General features: G+C 43.3%; 1 protein-coding gene across 7 annotated transcripts in view; it reads left to right on the top strand.

Moving 5' to 3' along the window:
- plppr2a (phospholipid phosphatase related 2a) overlaps positions 1-5,919 on the top strand; it is a 55,637-nt gene extending 49,718 nt beyond the window's left edge. The window contains exons 5-9 of one of the 7 annotated variants that reach the window (XR_015036315.1): positions 690-940; positions 1,521-1,697; positions 2,444-2,571; positions 3,674-3,865; positions 4,698-4,817. Coding sequence is in view for 5 of the 7 variants with exons in the window: in XM_085784904.1 (XP_085641030.1) it covers positions 690-940; positions 1,521-1,697; positions 2,444-2,587; positions 4,698-4,844 (719 nt within the window). In the remaining 2 variants the exon portion in view is untranslated. Of the gene's footprint in view, positions 1-689; positions 941-1,520; positions 1,698-2,443; positions 2,588-3,381 lie in introns of all 7 variants that reach the window. The other 6 variants (XR_015036316.1, XM_085784904.1, XM_085784908.1 and 3 more) reach the window with 6 other exon arrangements.
- The last annotated feature ends 12,774 nt before the right edge of the window (positions 5,920-18,693 follow it).

Here is an 18,693-nt window from a genome sequence, read left to right as displayed (position 1 = left end):
TTGCAAAATATTTTTGGCTCATTATGAAATTGTGTTGGGACTAATTAGACTGTGGCGCTGACACCGGTAGAATAGAGGATCCTTCAATGTGGCACTCACATTCACACTGGTAAAAGAATCAGATCTCAAAAACATCCTCAATGAGTCTACATGTCAGTGCCAGGTTTGAGGTTTGTGTGTCTGCTGATGAGAAGGAGTGAAAGACACGAAAACGAAAAAGATCAAAACAACATAAAAGGATAGGTTAACTAGTGAGAACGTGACCTGAAACACTGCTAAAAATGTTCCACATGTAGCTGTTAATTGGATAATAAACTGCGATATAATCCTTGAGCTGAGATATTCAGGATCATGGCAGGAAGACACTTATGAATATTAAGCAGCCTGCACATTTGCATCTGAGGCTGAATCAGCTGAGGTGAAACCTCAGGTGATAATAATGTGTTTGAGGCTATTTTAAGAGGGAAAACTCATTATCACCTGTTTAATATCACAGTGCTGCTACGTGTTTTGATATCACCCGCTGTCAAACATCTAATCCGCTTTTCTTTCTTCATCTTCTGAAACATGTTTGAACTTTTCTTTTCCCTCTAACTACTTTTTTAAATGTATTTATTTCATACCACCTCCCCACAATGACCCCCACCCACTTCCTAACTTCTCTCCATGCCTGTATCCCACCCACCCAGGCGTCTACGCCTTCGGCCTGTTCACCACCACCATCTTCGCCAATGCCGGCCAGGTAGTGACAGGAAACCAGACGCCTCACTTCCTGTCCGCCTGCCGACCGAACTACACGGCGCTGGGCTGTCAGTCCACCATGCAGTACATCACAGAGCGCCGCGCCTGCACGGGCAACCCGCTGATCGTCATGTCGGCACGCAAATCCTTCCCATCTAAGGACGCAGCGCTCAGCGTCTTCTCTGCGGTGTACACAGTGGTAGGCTGGAGCACACTGGACCAGACATGTTGTGCTGCTGTGAATGCTTGTTACCCACTGAAACCCTGCTCGCTCCTCTGATGATTACTTGTTTCATTTTCATTTCTACTGAATTCTGTGGGACTGAAATATTGAGCTTTCTCTTCCTGGGAGTCCACACACAGAAGCAGTGCAGCATTCTGAGAAATATGCTAATTTACTTTGTTTATAAAAGTTAGATAAGAAATTGACTTCTCTCTGTCTATAGAGTAAATATGATGCTACAGGAGGAAGAAGGTGGCAGCTAAAAAAAAAATCCACCACCTTCATGTTGTTTATGACACCTGCATCTTATTTTTATTAGCAGTCTCACCTTCTTTAAAGTTTGTCTTCCGTCTGCTTTAAATAAACTCATCCAGAGCAGCTGTAAACCCACCAGTCTCTAGCCAGCCAATAAGAGTTAGAAATTCACTTTTCTACACTTTGTTACCTGTTTTTCTGTAAAAACCTGCTCAGGTGGTTCTGATGTTTGTGTGTCCTGTGTGGCGTCCTGTATTTGTTGTACCCTACTGTGCGTGGCCTCCTCTGTGCCTCTCTGCAGATGTACGTGACGCTGGTGTTCAAGACCAAAGGCACGCGGCTGACCAAGCCCACCATCAGCCTCACCCTGCTCTGTCTGGCCATGCTGGTGGGCGTGGTCAGGGTGGCCGAGTACCGCAACCACTGGGCTGACGTCCTGGCGGGGTTCTTCACAGGGGGAGCCATCGCTGTGTTTTTGGTAAGGAGGCTAAAGCTCCCTAAAGTCTGTGACAATAAAATTAACAAATTCACCTATTGCTATAATCCCTCCAGTCATAGCAGTAGGTTCATTACCTTTAATTGTCGGTGCATGTTGTTTTGAGATCTGCATGGCAGAGACGCGAGCTGCTCAGCTAACGCAACGGAGGTGAACGGTACTTTTTCCTTTCCCTCATCAAACTCATCAAATACACAAACCAAACAACTCCAAAATGTACTTGTGGAGAAGTCGTGACCTGCACATTCACCACGCTATGAAATGATAATGTAACAATATGAAATGGAGTTGTTTTTGAGGCAAATGCGTAGCCGGAACTACATTCCAGACACGGCTGCTGGGCGGAGTGACTTCAAAAATGTAGTAAAAAAAAAAAAGTGGTTCCAAGTATTTGCTTCATGTATCATAATATCACATAATTATATATAAAATATATTATTTCATAGCGTGGTCAATGTGCAGGTCACAACTTGTCCACGAGAGCGATTTGGAGTTGTTGGATTGTGTATTTGATGAGTTTGATGAGGGAAATGCATCTCTGTTGTGTTAGCTGAGTAGTTCCCGTCTCTACCCCACCGATCTAAAAGCAGCTTGCATCGACAATTAAAGGTAATGAACCTACTCCTAATAGGGATTATGACAATAGGCCAATTTGCCAAAATGTTGAACTATCCCTTTAACATGGTCGGCCGCTTTCAACTCCTCCTCCTCCTGCTCTGTTCCTCCAGGTGACTTGTGTGATCAACAACTTCCAGCAGCTGCAGCCCAGTCTTCCTCCACCGCGATCCCAGCGCCCTGAGTCCGTGCTGGGCATGCCCATGGTGACGCTTCCCTGCGTGGAGAGTCCACTCGAAAAGTTAAGTGGTCCTCAGGTAAGGGGCGGGGGTGGGTATGAGGCACAGCTGCGCTCACAAAAGAGGGGCAGAGATACACACCCCTTGTCTCTTACCTGAGTCCGTTGTCGTCCTTTTCTCCTCAAAAAAAGAATAAATCCCCAAACATGCATGCTCCAACCCCCACCCGCACCCCCCAGTCCCAACAGAACCCCCAGAGTGGATCTTAAGATATGAGCGCCGCAGGCCTTGTTACAGGCTGATAACACAGCTCAGACTCACTGTAGCGCTGTGAAATGAGCCGTGGTGATATTCCAGCAAGAGGATTGAACAAACTCCAGAGTGAGTGTTTGCTTTAGAAAGAGGCGCTCCCCTTCTCCTCCACACTACGCCGTTACACGCGTCCTTGTTATCGGGGATTTAGAGAGTCACTTAATCTCTTTGAGGTGAGTCAGCAGTTTGGCTGACACACTTGAGGTGTAATTTACCATTTGGATATAAAGCGAAGCAGATGGCTGCAGGAAAACTATGATTTCAGCTGCGGCTTAACAAAGAGAATTAATAGTAGTAAAAAAAAAAAGTCACAGCGATCGCGGAAGTCGCCTCAAGTTACGTCGTCCTCTCTTCAACACTGCAGCATGTAGATGAGAGTTTCTCAGGAGTGGAGCTGCGGCGTAGTGCGAGCTTCACAGTATCAGGGTACTTAGGAAGATGTCTTGCGTCCTCTGTGGTCTGTCACTGTCACTAACCCTCACCTGACTGCCTCTTTTCCTCTGTCTCCCACCTTACCTCTCTCCTCTCAATCTGCTCCCTTGTCCCTCACTCTCCTCCAGCATCCTGCACTCACCTCCTCCTCCCCACTTTACAACACCTACGTCCAGCCATTCTGAACAACTCTGACCCGCTCTGACCCGCCATCGTCTCTTCCTCACTACCTCCGTCATCCGTTGCCTTATTTCTGTTTTTGCTCTGTTACATCTGTTTCTTCCTCCTCTTCCTCCTCCTCCTCCTCCTCCTCATCCCTGTGCATTGCTCTTGATTATTCTTTTCTTCACTTTTCTCTTTTCCTTCGCCTTCTCTCTTGCCCCGTCCTCTCTCTTTCTCACTCCTCTCTTTCCCCTGCAGACTCCGCGGGGATCTCCGTTCACCGAGATCACATGACCATCAGCCCTATCGGTTCCCCGCCACCCCCGATGTCCTCATACCGTCTCGCTCCATTTCCAGCGAAGTCTAGACCAGTCGGAGCAGCACTCGCCGCACTGTGCCGCCCATCCAGGTGGGCGGTACGCAACGCTGCACCGCTCCTATTCCACGCAGGTCTAGACCTCTCTTAACACACAAATTACAACACACACACATACACACACACATACACATATACATACACATACACACACCTCCCTGCTGCCCTCTCAAACCCTGGGGAACCGATAGGCAAACTCTTCAAAGACTTTCTCTTTGCTGGACTTCCAGTGAAGTAAAACGCTGAACACTCAGTTTAGAGTCAGGTACATTTTTTTTTTCCATTTTAAATATTTTAATTGAAGACTTTTTTTTGTACAAACTGTCATGTGAAGCTCACTTTCATCTTCAGTGGTGTGCTCTATGAGGAAAAACACATCAAACTGTGACCACTGAGAATGTCCACCAGTTTTTTTTTTTCCCCCACAACTCTATGAATGAGTTTTTTCACCCACTTGAAGGAGGCACTTGTTAAAAGTTGAAAATGATGGTGAACCCTTTGTCCGACCCCCTGGACACCGGCTTTGATGTGTGCTGCCTGGAGGGCGCCATGTTGGACCAAAGAAACCTGCTGAAGGACACGTGTGCTGCTGAGATTTATCCATAAAAACATCCTTTTAGCAAAGCCATACACACACACACACACACACACACACACACACACACTGTACTTCTGCTACGTCTCCATCTCTCACCTTATCTCATCCCATTCACACACACACACACACACACACACACAGAGACAGACTGTAGTATGAGTAGCAGTGGCCCAGTCGGCTCCACATGAGGTTTACTCAGATCAAAGGATTCATTTCATATCTCTCAGCAGAAGCACCAGACAAAAGCAAACAGGATGAAAGTGCAGACATCTTCACTTGGCTATCGTCCTCATGTTTTTTTCTCTCAGATGGTTGCAGCTTCGCCAAAACCTGATGTGAAAACACATTTGATAAGACAAAGCCAAGGTCCCAAACTGCAGGTGGCACAAACAGTGAGCCAAATAAAGTGCATCACATTCAGGAGCAAATATTTATTATTTGTTGTATTCTTTTGAGACAAGGAGCCTTCATACAAAACACTCTCTGTGACGTCAACAGAGGTTTTTTCTTCTTCTTTTTTTTCTGCCTGTTTTATTTCACTCTGGAACGGTGGCGTCTCTCACCCTGAACTGGAATTTCTTACTCACCGAATATGGAAAATATTTATTATAGTTCTGTAATTATTGTGATTAATTTCTGAGATTTTATTCATAGATTTATCTATTGACATGTACTGTACATGTGGTTGCCATAAGCGCTACACGTGGCGTGACAGTTTTGCGGATTTTGATTTGCACACTCCCTCCAGTCCATGTCCATTTTTTACTCTCCCTTTCTCCTTTTTTGTCTCCATAGTTTCTGTTTTCACTCTTTTCTCTGTGTGCGTTTGTATCTTGACTATCACTGTGGTGTAAAACGTTTCCCTCTGCTGGACCACACACACACACACACACGAAGACCTGTTTTAAAGAGCACACATATAGTCACACACATTCAAAAGCACACACACGCACAATCACACTTCTGTCCCCTGACCTCGTTGTTACTGTACATCCCCCATCCCCCTCCACTTTCTAACAATGAAACCTGTTTGTATGATATTGTACATAAATCTTTTTTGTATCGAGAGTGTGATTTTTACACAAACATCACCAACACTCAGACTGGAGAAAATCTAGTATTTATCATGATGAAAGTCAACAGTGTATATGAAGGTGCTGAGCCGCTCTGAAGCAACACTGGATCGCCTGGAAAACATCCACATGACTCACTCTTTGTATCAAACTAATGTAGTTGCTCACTGGACCAAGGTTAAACTGGGAGAGACGTTTACTCCCAGTTCAGATGCTGTGTGTTCAAAAGTTCATGAACTTGAAAAGCGTTATCTCTATTGAATTCCCATGTTTGCAGAAATAGTGGAGGTGAACACACATTTCCCTCTTTTGTGTTGTCAGATCCACAGATGTGTGTATGTGCGGCCTCATGTCTGGTCCCAGTCGAATAAAAAAGTCAACAAAGCTAGCATGACACAAGCTAACAAAATCACAATCAGCATCAACTAATTGTATTTATCTCTACAGGTCAGCGAACAACACTGATATATCATCAGTGTATTGAATTTTCGTGGTGGCTAAACGCTGCCTGCTGTGACACCCAGCAGATACAGAGCAATATTAGAGAGTGTGTTTATCATCCAGAGGATTGTAAAGCTAGTGTGGTGTGAGTGTAACGGCTGCAGGAAGTGATGATTTGCATTTCTGTTAGCAGATTAAAGTGGACACACTGGCTGTGTGAGACCTATGCCTCACACGTTGTGGCTGCGTTTTGTGATCTGAAGATTATTCAGATTATACAGCCAGTGTTTTCCAAGTCCTTACGTTGCACCTGTAACACCTGTGTGGTTAGAGTAGTCATTTATGGAGCTCTAAATATCTAGAAAGGTAATTTTTTTTCAAGATGGCCTACTGCATGCGCAACCCACATGTTAGCTAACTGTTGCGTACTGTACATATGCCTAATAGATTTCTTTGTTGTATTTGTGTTGGAGCGAGGTGATTAAATATCATTGTCGTGTTTATTGTTTGTTCCGCTGACCCAAGTGACCACAACAAATTACTTTGTGCTGCTTTAAAGAGGAACTATGCAAGATTTTCACCTTAATTAAACAGCTGCAGAGTAATTGTGATGGTTAAATAAATGACTTGTAACTTGTTATGGGGAGAATGGAGGCTCTCTGCCTTCCACCTAGCGTCTCTTGGCCAAAAACCATCAGTGTCTCGGCGCTCATCTCGGCGGCACCGAGCCACAAACACGCCCTGCCATCCGCAATCTCTTGTTCATGACAGATAAGACTACACAAATATACACATTTTAAAACATAGATAATGTTATCCACCGCTCCATTGCCACCTTGTCGGCTTTTTGTTAAAAACAAATGGCCAGGGGGGAGAGGGAGGAGGGTTAGCAAAACAGCGAAAAACGAGCCGACTTGCATAGTTCTCCTTCAACATTCATGTTTGTGTTTTTGTTAGCTTGTCCAAAGTTAGCATTGCTGACCTTTACAATTAGCTGTGAGCTAACAGAAGACCATAAGTATGTCTGGAGATTTGACAACAAAAAATGGGAGAACATTTTATTCACATCTACTATTCCTTTAAAAACATGTGCACACATGATAAAAACTAGGCCTATCATCTTGCAGGCTCTGTAGGAATCAATGAAGCAGGAAGCTGTTGACGTTCTTTTTTTTAATGTAACTTCTTCTTAGCCCCGACCATATGGTTATTTTGTATGTCAGCGGTATGCGCTGTAGTACCCTGATGTATCATCCCGTGGATCTAAAGCTCTGTTATCTCATGTTAGAGAGGAGTAGAGATTTACTGAGCATCTTGTACCTGTGAGAAGTTTGATTTCACAGTTTGAGGAAAAAAAAGATAAAACAGATAATCTGTTGGCCCAGAGAGCCGCAGACTGTACTACACACACACACACACACTACAAAGTGGTGAGTTTGACTCATGACCTTCGCTGCATGACATCTCTTTGTTCCCTCATTGCTTTGTAGTCTTTCATGTCCCGGTGAAGCAGACATGCCTTAAAATAATCTAAATGATAAAATGTAACAAAAGTACCTTCAACACAGTGACAGCCTGTAATCCTAAGTGCAAGTACAAGTTTCTTATTCGTGCAAAAATCTCAGTAAATCTTCACCGACACCGTCACTCAGCATCTAAACCAGTGTTCACTGTGTGAGCGCTGCTGCAGTACGAGGAATTCATGAATGGGATACAAACAAATAAACATCAACAGCAAAGCATCCTCCAGAAAGAGGCAGATCCTCCTCAGATCAGAGGCTGCTCTCCTCTGGTTCAACTGTCAGCACCACAGCTTTACCTTCCTGTAAGTCTAAGTCATGTTTTAAATCAAAGAGCAAACACGCCGCCGTTGACTGACATGTCAATAAAAAGCACCGATCTCCTTCAGATCTGCAACTCTGAGAGAGAAACACGTTTCCTTTGATCCTGTTGCAGCAAACCCTCTGTTTTGTAAAGATTAGTGTGATGAGAACAATAAATGGATATTGCAATAAGAAAATCTATCTGTCACTGTGCACTGTCTGTTTTGTTTCTGTATTCACAAAGGGATTCAGTGTGTGTGTGTGTGTGTGCTGGTGTATCTGGGTCTGTGTGTTTATCTTGTGTAGGTACACACTGGTGCAAAATGTGTATGTTTGGTCTGTTTGTGTCTTTCCATTTCTGAGGCACAGAGATTTTACACTCACTGATCACTGAGGTTGTTTTTGTTTTGTTTTGTCCAATCAGAGCGCAGCTTCATCAGACTCTCTGAGCATTTGAGCACTTTTATTGAGCTTTATTGACATTTTAATAGTAGTAGTAGTAGTAGTATTTTAATAGTACTTTGACAATACAATTAAAAGATGCTGTCAGTTGCATTATAGGAGGTTTAGCAGCCTTTACAAGATGGTAACAGTGGCCATTAGACAGACCATTATAGGCTGGTCAAGCCATGATTGATTGTTGATGACCTCTGTCATCATCATTGAGGTGTTAGATCTGTCTCTGTCTCTGTGGATACTTTATGTTTCTGCACTGAAACCTCTCAGAGGATCAGCACTGAGCAGTACTCAGACCAGCTCAGCTGCCACCAAATACCACACCACAGTTTGACACCGTCCCTGAACTTCTTCATTCTGATGTTTGGTTTGAACATTAGCTGGAGCTTCATGACCTCCTGTACTGCAATGCTGGCACGTGATTGGCCGATTGGACAATAGAACTAACACAGAGCACAGACCGAGTGAAGTGCTTGACCAGTGTATATCTGTCAAATTAGAAGTGGTGGAGTAAAAGGTGCAGGGTTTCTGTCTGAAACATAAAATAAATGTACTTAAGTCAAATAAAAGCACTGTCTGCTACATCATTTTAACAGCTACTCCAGTAATTTGGCTAAGATGGAGACAAGGTATTTTTACCTTTTATATTAGGCTATATTATTTTATATATTAATTTTACTTACAGTCTCTTTGACCAATCAAAACAGAGGAGAACAAGTCATCAGGCTTATGTTCTCACAGGCTCAGCTGTTCTCTCCGGCTGAGTAGTTCTCATAATGAATGGTAAACTCACAGTATTCAGTGCCACCATGTCTGACCAGGTCCTTTAGTTATACTGCTTATCCTGGCAGGAGGGGGTCTGGTGAGGGACATGGTGCATTACTGTGAAGGAGACGTCCTGTGTGCTGTCACAGGCTCAGCACTGCCATCAAGTGGTTCAGTGGGCTCTCACCCACCCCATGCTTCAGATGGATCTGCTACAATCTGGAGAATGATGCATCATGAACAAAATGAAATTGGGAAATTTTCATATTTCAGCAAATTCATATCCTGTATTATTTTATGATTCCATAACTCTCCCATATCGATCATAAAAGATAGATAATTAGAAAGCCAAGTTGGTAATACAAGTCATTTGTGCTGGGATTAACAAGGTGTGTCTAAATCACTTCTGATTTAAAGATAAAGCTCATATTCGTGCTCAGTTTCAGTCTGGTTTAGTCGTACGCACAATATCAGGAGATAGAATTTCATTTCCACTCCTCAAATCTCTAGAGAGTTTGCATTTGCAGGTAAAATCCACAAGATGGCAATGTACATCATAGACATATATGTTGTGAAGGGGCTAGTGAAAGCCACAGCACTCATCTTTTCAGACATCTTACACAAAGAGATGTCTCAAGCTGTGCCACAAAATGAAATGAACAATTAAACAGCAGCTAACGAGAAGATCTGCACCTGTGTATGCTAATGAGACATAATGAGATCCATTTTCTTAATGTCACAGATAATGGAAAGAATTACTTATACGTCGATGTCTCTGTACACCCTTCGCTCTGCACGCTTGATTTAAGCACCAAGTGCCTTTTTGACTCATTTTAGGAATTCGCAGCCATAAAACACAGCGAACATTATCCATGAATTACAGTGAGATGCTGATCAAAGACAGCTTACAGTACAGATGACACTAATTGCAGCCTGCTCCGTTTTACAGACTTTAGAGAGATGCACCTGCAATTCCTAAAAAACCTTTGCTTGACTGAATTTAAACAACCACCAAAACCTCCCAGTAAGAGAGGTTCAAAGGATGACGCTGTTTCCTTGGTGAAATCCCACCTGCAGCGTCTTTCTGTCTTTTTTTTTTTTGCCCATACAGGCCTCATTAGTGTGGGCAGCACAACTCCCTCTGTTAGTTTGCTGGGAATTTTAATTCCACGGCGTTCCTCTCTGCATTCCAATCACAAGAGTTTTCTGGTAATTTTAGGTAATTTTACTTTCAACCAGCTCGCTCTTTTGGTTTTGAAGTAAACGTGATCAGTGTGACCAAATGCTTTAACACACCGCTGAGTGGTTTACAGACTGTGTGTGAAGGTGGAGGTAAAGAAGAAGAGGCTAAAAAAAAAGACTAGAAAATATGGAGAAAGTGATATTTCTGAGAAACTGTGTTTTTATTCCCTTGGTGAAAAAAAAACAACAACAGCAAAACGACTAATATTGCTGCCTCTTTTAAAATCCCCCTAAGTAGCGAATGAGGCATGTTAGAGGAGAATAACCAAGACCAAACACCATTAAATGAAGACGATAAGTAGATACCTAGAGTCAGTATCTTTAAATTGGGCTGTTTTCATGGGGGAAATTAACCAACCATAGATTTAGAGGTAGTAAAAGTAATTAAATATATCAACTGTGAAATAAAGAAAAAAGTTTGGGTTTTTTTCTTTTGGGGTGGAGAGAGTCAAAATGTTTTTCTCTGGGTGGAGCTGCACTGAGGGAATTTGGATCGTTACTTCAGCATTTCAACACTTTAACCCTGCAAGAAGAGAAGTATTTCTAATCAAGCCTATTGAATTTTTTATAATTTTTAAAAATGTATAATTGATGACTGATGACCGTTAATCAGCGAACCAATGTTTAACGAGTCATAGCTTGAGCAACATTAACTAAACACTACAGCATGGTTTTTCTCTGGGCTATGTAAGACTGTGGCGGGAGGCTGCCTTTTTTTCCTACTGTCTCCGTAAAACAGACGCAAAAGTGTAAGGAATCAATTAAACAGCACAGTTATCTGCTCTAACCAGCAGAGGCTGCAGTCATTAGCATGCCCAGCTAACTAACGCTTCACTTACATTACTGCCAAGGCCAACAAGTAAATAATTAATTGATGATTGTTACAGTATGTTTATGATATTTCAAATAGGAAACTAATAAATCCACAGTTTGGCATTCACCCAGTGAGTATAAGCTGATGACAGGTGCTGTCTGGCTTAGACAACTTGACATGTCACTGCCACCGTCAGCCCAGGTACCGTTACTGTCAAAACCATCAACTGGAGCCATAAGCCAAGTTCCTATTTTAAAGCAATTACAGATAATACAGATAATACAGTTTGAAAGTACAAGCAGATAAACAGTGTTAGCTTAAAACAAAATACAAAAGTCTGACTTTACTTTGATTTTTCTTTATCTTATCATTCAAAGACAAACCAGATCTTCACTGGTCACTGTTTAGGCCTATTGATCCTCTGGTGATGTTAGTCTGTTAGTCATACAGCACATATCTAACTTTGACTTCAGTGTTATGGCATGAGTCATCCATCTTTAAGAATTTCAAGATTTCTTCTTTCAAAGCCGTTTAGCCATAAAATGTACAATGTCAGCCACACGCTGCATTTTCAGTCAACTCACGTGCTAATGTGTTAGCTTTAATTAGTCAGCTAGCTGCTGCCGATAAGATCTGCCAATGACGTCTGTTTATTTCAGCTGCCGGCTTTTGTCTGTTTATGTCTGAAATCAGGGAACCATTGTTTAAAAGAAAGGCTGAGGAATAAACCCAGCCCGCAATGAGTAAGCGATCACATCATTCGTTTAAATTCAGTTCATTTTTAATGTGAAGCGTATCGTTGGCCCTGATTTATATTCTCAGTCCTGTACACAGTATAAGTTTTTAACAGCAGAGCCAGCAAGCAGGTGGCAGGTGAGGACGAAAAGCAGGGAGGGAAAGGCAACGGCAGAAAAAAAAAAAAAAAATCTATAACAACCAGACAGATGGGCATTCCCACCCGAATCTCAAATTCCACCCGGCTCTGTGTTGTCTTGTGTCTGCTGGGATACGGGACTTGTTTCTAAAAGCAGCCGCTGTGAGTTTGGGGCATCAGTTTTATCTGACAGTTTGGAGGAGAGGCGTCGTCAGCTGAGGTGCTCCATTCAGGAAGTTGTACATGTCATCATCATGGTTAAGTGGAGGAGAGGAGGAGAGACAAGCTGGATGAGTCATGATGGGACAGACAGAGACGTGGAAGAGGAGGGAGGAGAGTGTGTGTGTGTGTGTGTGTGTGTGTGTGTGTGTGGCTGATATTGAATTAGTATAGAATATAAGCTACATAGCAGGTGTAGAGCAACTTATTATGTTTCCACTCGTCACCGCTCGGCCTCGTATTCTCTCTGCACCTTTCACACATGCATACATTGCACATGCATGAACAGATACCAGATGTCAGCTCAATATTAATTTAGTTAAATTATAATTGTTCAGGCAGAACTACAGGCTGACACAATGAAATTACACATAAGCGTGAGCTATTGATTTTGTGTCATGTGCAGAGTCTGTGAAATAAATTGAAAGTATTACTATGGCATCGAGCAAAGTGCGCAGAGGCGACAGGAACATAATGTATACACTTAAATCGTCCCTCTAACATGACGAGCAATTACAGATACCCATTGAAAAGCAGGAAGATTCAATCAGGCAAAGTTGAGACTTATATCCAGCGCTGGAGCGGGGTTAATTAGTATACTTGACTTTAACCAACCATGCAGGATGTTGAAGTGTTGAGGGATAATGTTTGTTTAGATACATCGGTGCAGTGTCCTCAGATAATGTCTTCATTAACTATTGATGCGTTCGCACACACTCACACACACACACACAGGCAGGCGGATATAGTCTCCATATCTCCCTCAGCTTTCATGCTGCATCCCTCCACCTCTACACCTCTCTCTTGCTCTCACTCTGTCTCTTCTGCTTTATCCAAGCATCCCGGAAAGTCTGTAAATCCACACACACACACACACACATGCACACACACGCCACCCCCCTGATACGTTTTTTTTTTCTTTCACGCCTGCTCTCTCCTCCTCTCCCTCTCCACTTTTCTCTCCCCTCATCTCTGTCTTCATTCTGTCTTTTCTCCCCCCCCCACCCCTCTCCCTTCTCTCTCTCTCTTTCACTTGAACATAAGCGCGAGGTACACAACGCCCGCCCATCCTCCCTTCCCTTCCCTTCCCCACCCCACCCCCCACTCCACACAGCCCTTCACTCCTTGCATTATCTTTCCCGGAAATTGCATTTCCAGCACAGCCAGGGCCCCATTATGAAGAGGGAGCGACATGCTGTAACCTTTTTAAAAAGCCATTAGTGATGCACCTGCCCCTCCCCCCCACCTCACAGCACCCACCACTCTAGTACCCCACCAAGCCTCACCCTTCGTACATAGATCCCCCCCCCCCCCCCCCTCCCTTCACCTCCCTAACACCACCACCACCCCTTCTTCTCCCTTGCTTCACCCTCCGTGACCCCTCCCTACCCTTATGGCAGCTGTAATGTTATTAGGCCGTTTCTACAGCCATTACTTGGACAATCCCCCCCCCCCCCCCCTCCTCCTGCACCCCTCCCTGAACACTGAGCAGATGCAGAGGGAGCAGCACAGTGCAATGGGTGCAGCGATAAGTATGCAGGGGGTCAGGTGTAAAGGAGCGTTTGTAGGGAGCGGGTGGACGGATGGACGGATGGGAAGAGGAATAAAGATGAACGCATGCGGGAAGGAAAGATAGGAATGTGAGTGAGAGGGGAGAAGGGAGTGCAATCGATAAAGGTAAACAATGGACTGTCTATCTCTCCATCCCCCCATCCCTGCTCCCCTCGTTCGGCCCCCTTATCTAAACACAAACAGCAACTGTAACACCGGACCTGGGTATCACACTCGGCACGTACAAATATGTAAACAGACACAGTTTAAACTACACAGCAGCAGCAGCAGCAGCAGCAGCAGCGGGAGCAGCAACTCGATACACAGTCAGTAGTGAGCCTATGTCGGAGGAGCACTATTGTTGTTGCACTGTCATGTAGTGTTGTAGTTGTGGACCACACTGGCTGTATTATCGTCCAATTAGAATGCAGAGATGAGCCAAGGAGGACAGTAAAGAGGGGAGTGGAGCGGCGGAGAGACGGAGAGAGGCAGAGAGAGAGGGTTGAGACAAGCCAGGCACACAGACAGACACTAAATCCAATTGCATGGGCAGGTTCCAGGAAGCGGATAGTGAGAGATACATGAGGAGGAGGAGGTGGAGAAAAAAAAAAGTCATTTTCCCCTCTTTTCTTCTCCTCCTCTTTCTTCTTCTCCTCCCTTTTCTCCTTCTTCCTGAGTCTACAGGCTCTAATGCAGCAGCTGTGGCTAAACTGTACTGTACAAGCCTACACGCGGCTCAGCCCACTGACTGACTGTCAACGTGATGGAGGTGCTGCACTACACCGAGGCATCGGAGGGGAAACCCAGAGGACACGAATCCATAAAAACAACCCAGTGTATGTTTTATGATTCGAGCCCACTTCATAAAAAGCCCACCATCACACGGGAGGATGTTCATTAAAGTAATTACAGGCAGGATGGCGGCGCTGCGCAGGGCCGAGCTGCAAGGTGACTGCCGTGAATGTTTATAAGAACATCTCGCAGGCCCATATATTCGTGGCGTTAATGTGATCCTAATGCTCGGCAACATATCGATCAAAAGTGCATGAGATGTTGAAGTAGGTTTAAATGATGGCCGAGCTGGCAGTGAGGTTTGTAATCCTCCTCCATACAAGTCCCCTGTGTCTACTAGATGGTAACAGGGCTTGATTCACTTCACAGTGAGTCGCTGAGGGCGCTCTCCTCCCCACGCTCTATCTATCTATCTATCTATCTATCTATCTATCTATCTATCTATCTATCTATCTATCTATCTATCTATCTATCTATCTATCTATCTATCTATCTATCTATCTATCTATCTATTCCTCTTATCTCCTCTCCTCCTAACCCCATCAGCCCGGCCCTCCCTTCCTCTCTCTTCCTCTCTCCAGACACTGACACCAAATGCCACAACAGACGCCCTGCTGATCGATACCATGACATCATCAGGCGTGGACATCATCAGTGGGCTGTGGGCGAGGTGCTGACCTGAAAAAAAAAACAAAAAAACAACACATACACGCACACACACACAAGCAGGAAGCAGCAAATGCACTCACACGCAGAAACCCACACACATACATTAGGACCGAAGGGACTGAGCCAAGCTGAGCTTCTCTCACATCCCATCCCAGCTCGTCTAACCCCTGCCTCCCTGCCAACGCTGCCGCTGCTGTAGTAAATCTGACTGATGACAGGCCCAGGACCTCTTTCACACACGCGTAAACACATGGACACACACCGAGCTAATAGACAATGAGGACATTCCCCTTGAGTGAGCTGTTGAAAGGAGGCCAGGCGGATGGGTGTAAGTACAGTCAAGACAAAGCACCACACTCTGAGACTGTTAAAGCACACTGCAGCTGTCATAGTTGCACTGTTTCACCCTGCTCATCAGGATAAATGAAAAACAAGGAGATCTTAATCCTGTGTGTGTGAGATCAAGCACCCAAGCGCTCTGCACATCTGACAACAACACATCTTTATCCCAAGCCTGACTGACTGACTGACTGACTGACTGACTGACTGACTGACCGGCAGATTATTGTCCGACTTTAACTGGACAGTAGACGTACATTCACTTTTTATGTCTGAGCTACTTGTCTGGAGCTGCAGAGCCGGGATCAAAGAGCAGAGGAGGAGTCGATATCCATAAAGCTGCAAACACCTCCCAGTCTGCTTAAGACGGCTGAAAAACAGCAAAATTACTCAATATTTATGGTCACAGCCGCGGCAATACTTTTCAGCCTTAAGTCGGACTGATGCGGACAGACAGGAAAGAGGGAGGGCGGAGCAGAGATGGAGAAAAATAACTTGTGATTTCTTCATTGGAACAGAAACATCTGTGACGTGTTGTAAATATCAGTTCATTTCTCTGTCACTATAAGTCCGTCTGAAGGGTGACACTCCAGTCTTACACTCATCTGGTCTGACGTCCAAGACTCCTATAAAAATAACTGAAATATCGAAATGCTTTAAATGAAACCCTGCATATTACAGTCTGAATATTTTGGACCTACATACTAAAATATTTACTAGGTACCAGCACAGAGAATAATGAGGTAACAAGTTTGTGTTTGGGCACCTGGAAATAAAACCCACTTGTGCTATACTACAACTACTACTGATGATAATTATCATCATAATAATAGTGATAATAACACAACAACATACCATAATAAAGTTTGAGTGTGTCAGTTAATGTGTAGCTCATATAATCAGTTTAATCATTTTCTAATAAAACTACAACAAGGTTTTTCTCTTGCATCAATTTTGATTGACAGCTGGACCCCAAACTGCATTATTATTGCCCAGTATTTTAGCATCATTTTAAAAACAGTTGAGTTTGATATAATAGCCTGTTGATGGACTGTATTACATCATGCTGGAACCACAGCTGTAGAAAGTTTCCCTAGTTTTTATATTTTTGTGTTAAATATATAACAATTGAATGTCTACAGTTATAGGTGTACACCTGTCTCTCACACTGCATAGCCTAATGGTTTGTTTCCCAGCAGTGACACCGTTCACCCTATTACCATAATAATAACAAAAATAAATATGAAAAATCAAATTTAAATGTCACAATTAAATATTTCCAGCTATTTAAAAATACATATATTAAGTGACAATTTTATTAGCAACATTTTTACATCCTAATTCCAAAACTTCGTGAGTTACTTCCCTACAATTAGACATGTGATCTCGGTACCCAGGAATTACTTTATTCATACCTCATGTGTGCTGAATAATGCCACTATAATTTACCAACTGCATCTAAATCAATACAGAAAAACGACTGTATTTTCTAACTGGTGTAAAAGGTTGATTTCCCCACTGAAACAGAAACAGTCCCAGGAAAAGTCAGAGTGAGGCGACTCCTGAGGAGGAAGCACTCAGTGTCTAATTGGACTGATATATTGCCAGATGTGCTGTCATACGGTATCTGTGGGAACTCTTTAACTACTTTAGATGAGAGATAAAAAAAATAAATAAAAAGAAGCTTGATTTATTTAGCAGGTAATTCATCCATTTTCAGAGCTATTTCAGTGAACAAAATGTACAAAGTGTGCCTCAGCTCATTTGAAATTATATTCAAATATGTTTCTGCCAACCAGGAAATGTATTCATTACATGTCTGCGCTCACCCTGCTTTCTGCTTTTCCAACCATGTTTTCGCTTGTCTGAGTCAGAGATGCCACGCGGACGTAATGGCCAATTCAAAAACAGTTATGTGAAAATTGTTTTGTTTTTTTTTCCTTTCTTTTTTTGTCATTTGTTTTGTTTTGGACTGGGTAAGTCCCTGCATTGAATCATGCAATCATTGGTCATGTTTGTTGATATTGTTTGGCTATGTCAGTAACTGACTGAGCAGACTGGACACCAACTGTCTCTGTTTGCATTCTAAATATTTACAAACCATATGGTCATAAAACTCAGACTTTGATCGTAATGCAGCTGGGCAAAAATCGAGCTCAAATTATTCTTCATCCCTATACCTCCAGGGAAATATTATTTTGTTTTTGCATTATTTACTTTTCTCCCTTATTGTTTAGCACCACTGTAACAATGGTTTTTCTTCATGTTGATGCGATGTGACAGGCGCGGTGTCAATTCACTTCTCATGTGATTGCCCAAATTGACTCAATTGACCAATTGATTCAATTAATTTCAGTTGATCAGAGTGATGCAGGTGAGTTGAGCTGGAAACAGTGGCTGAGTGTGAATGTTGGTCCGTCTATATCTGTGCAAGCCCCGTTCTAAACATGAAGCCCTGACACCTGAGAAGGATAACAGCTGGCTGGATTCATTTCACTCTTAATAACTTTTGATCCAATATTCAGCACAGTCTTAAATCAAGTTTAATTTGTGATATCACTGTAATGAAAGGGAGCTGCCTGTTCACTAAAATCCTCCAAACAGCAGCAGGTCTCCTTGTGCCAAAGCCCCGGGGGCTGTAGAATGTGCAATAGGCCTACTTCTTTCTTTTTTTTCCCCAAACCAAAAATTAATGAAAAGGTGTCAGGAATGAATTAAACAGTGTGTTTGCACTATTACAAGCTGCAATCATTAGCATGGCTAACTAGCTTATTATCTACAGTAGTAAGTTGAGCATTTCTCCGTCCTCAGTCTGACTCTTTATCATAGAGCAGAGCGTTGCGTTCACTAAACACACTGGTGTGTCCTTATCGCTCAACACTCAAACAAGTCACAAGTAAAACAAATATAATAAAAGGACCCACACCGCAATTCAAGAGCAGTGATTCTACATGGATCATCAGCTGCTGGGGAATCTGTCTTTGGCTGCAGCTTTAGCCAAAGCCTTTTATTGTTACATGCCACGGGCACTATTTCTTTAGTGCCACTGAGGGGTTTTGATGGCACTATATAGCAGGACTATATACATTTACAGGTTTGCAGAGGGTGAATTTGGTGCATTGTATATATAGGGAATAGGGAATCATTTTACACACAGCCAGTGTCTTCAACCCAGCAGAAACCTCCAGGGCTGTAAAACTGAAGCCAGCACTGAAGTTCAGTTCCAAAAACTCCAAAAACAAGTCA

Source organism: Trachurus japonicus, chromosome 8 (assembly GCF_045865225.1).
Source record: "Trachurus japonicus isolate A0001 chromosome 8, Traja_1.0".
Taxonomy (NCBI): domain Eukaryota; kingdom Metazoa; phylum Chordata; class Actinopteri; order Carangiformes; family Carangidae; genus Trachurus; species Trachurus japonicus.
The sequence above is the reverse complement of the archived record's forward strand: the minus strand, read 5'-3'. Positions and strand labels throughout refer to the sequence as shown.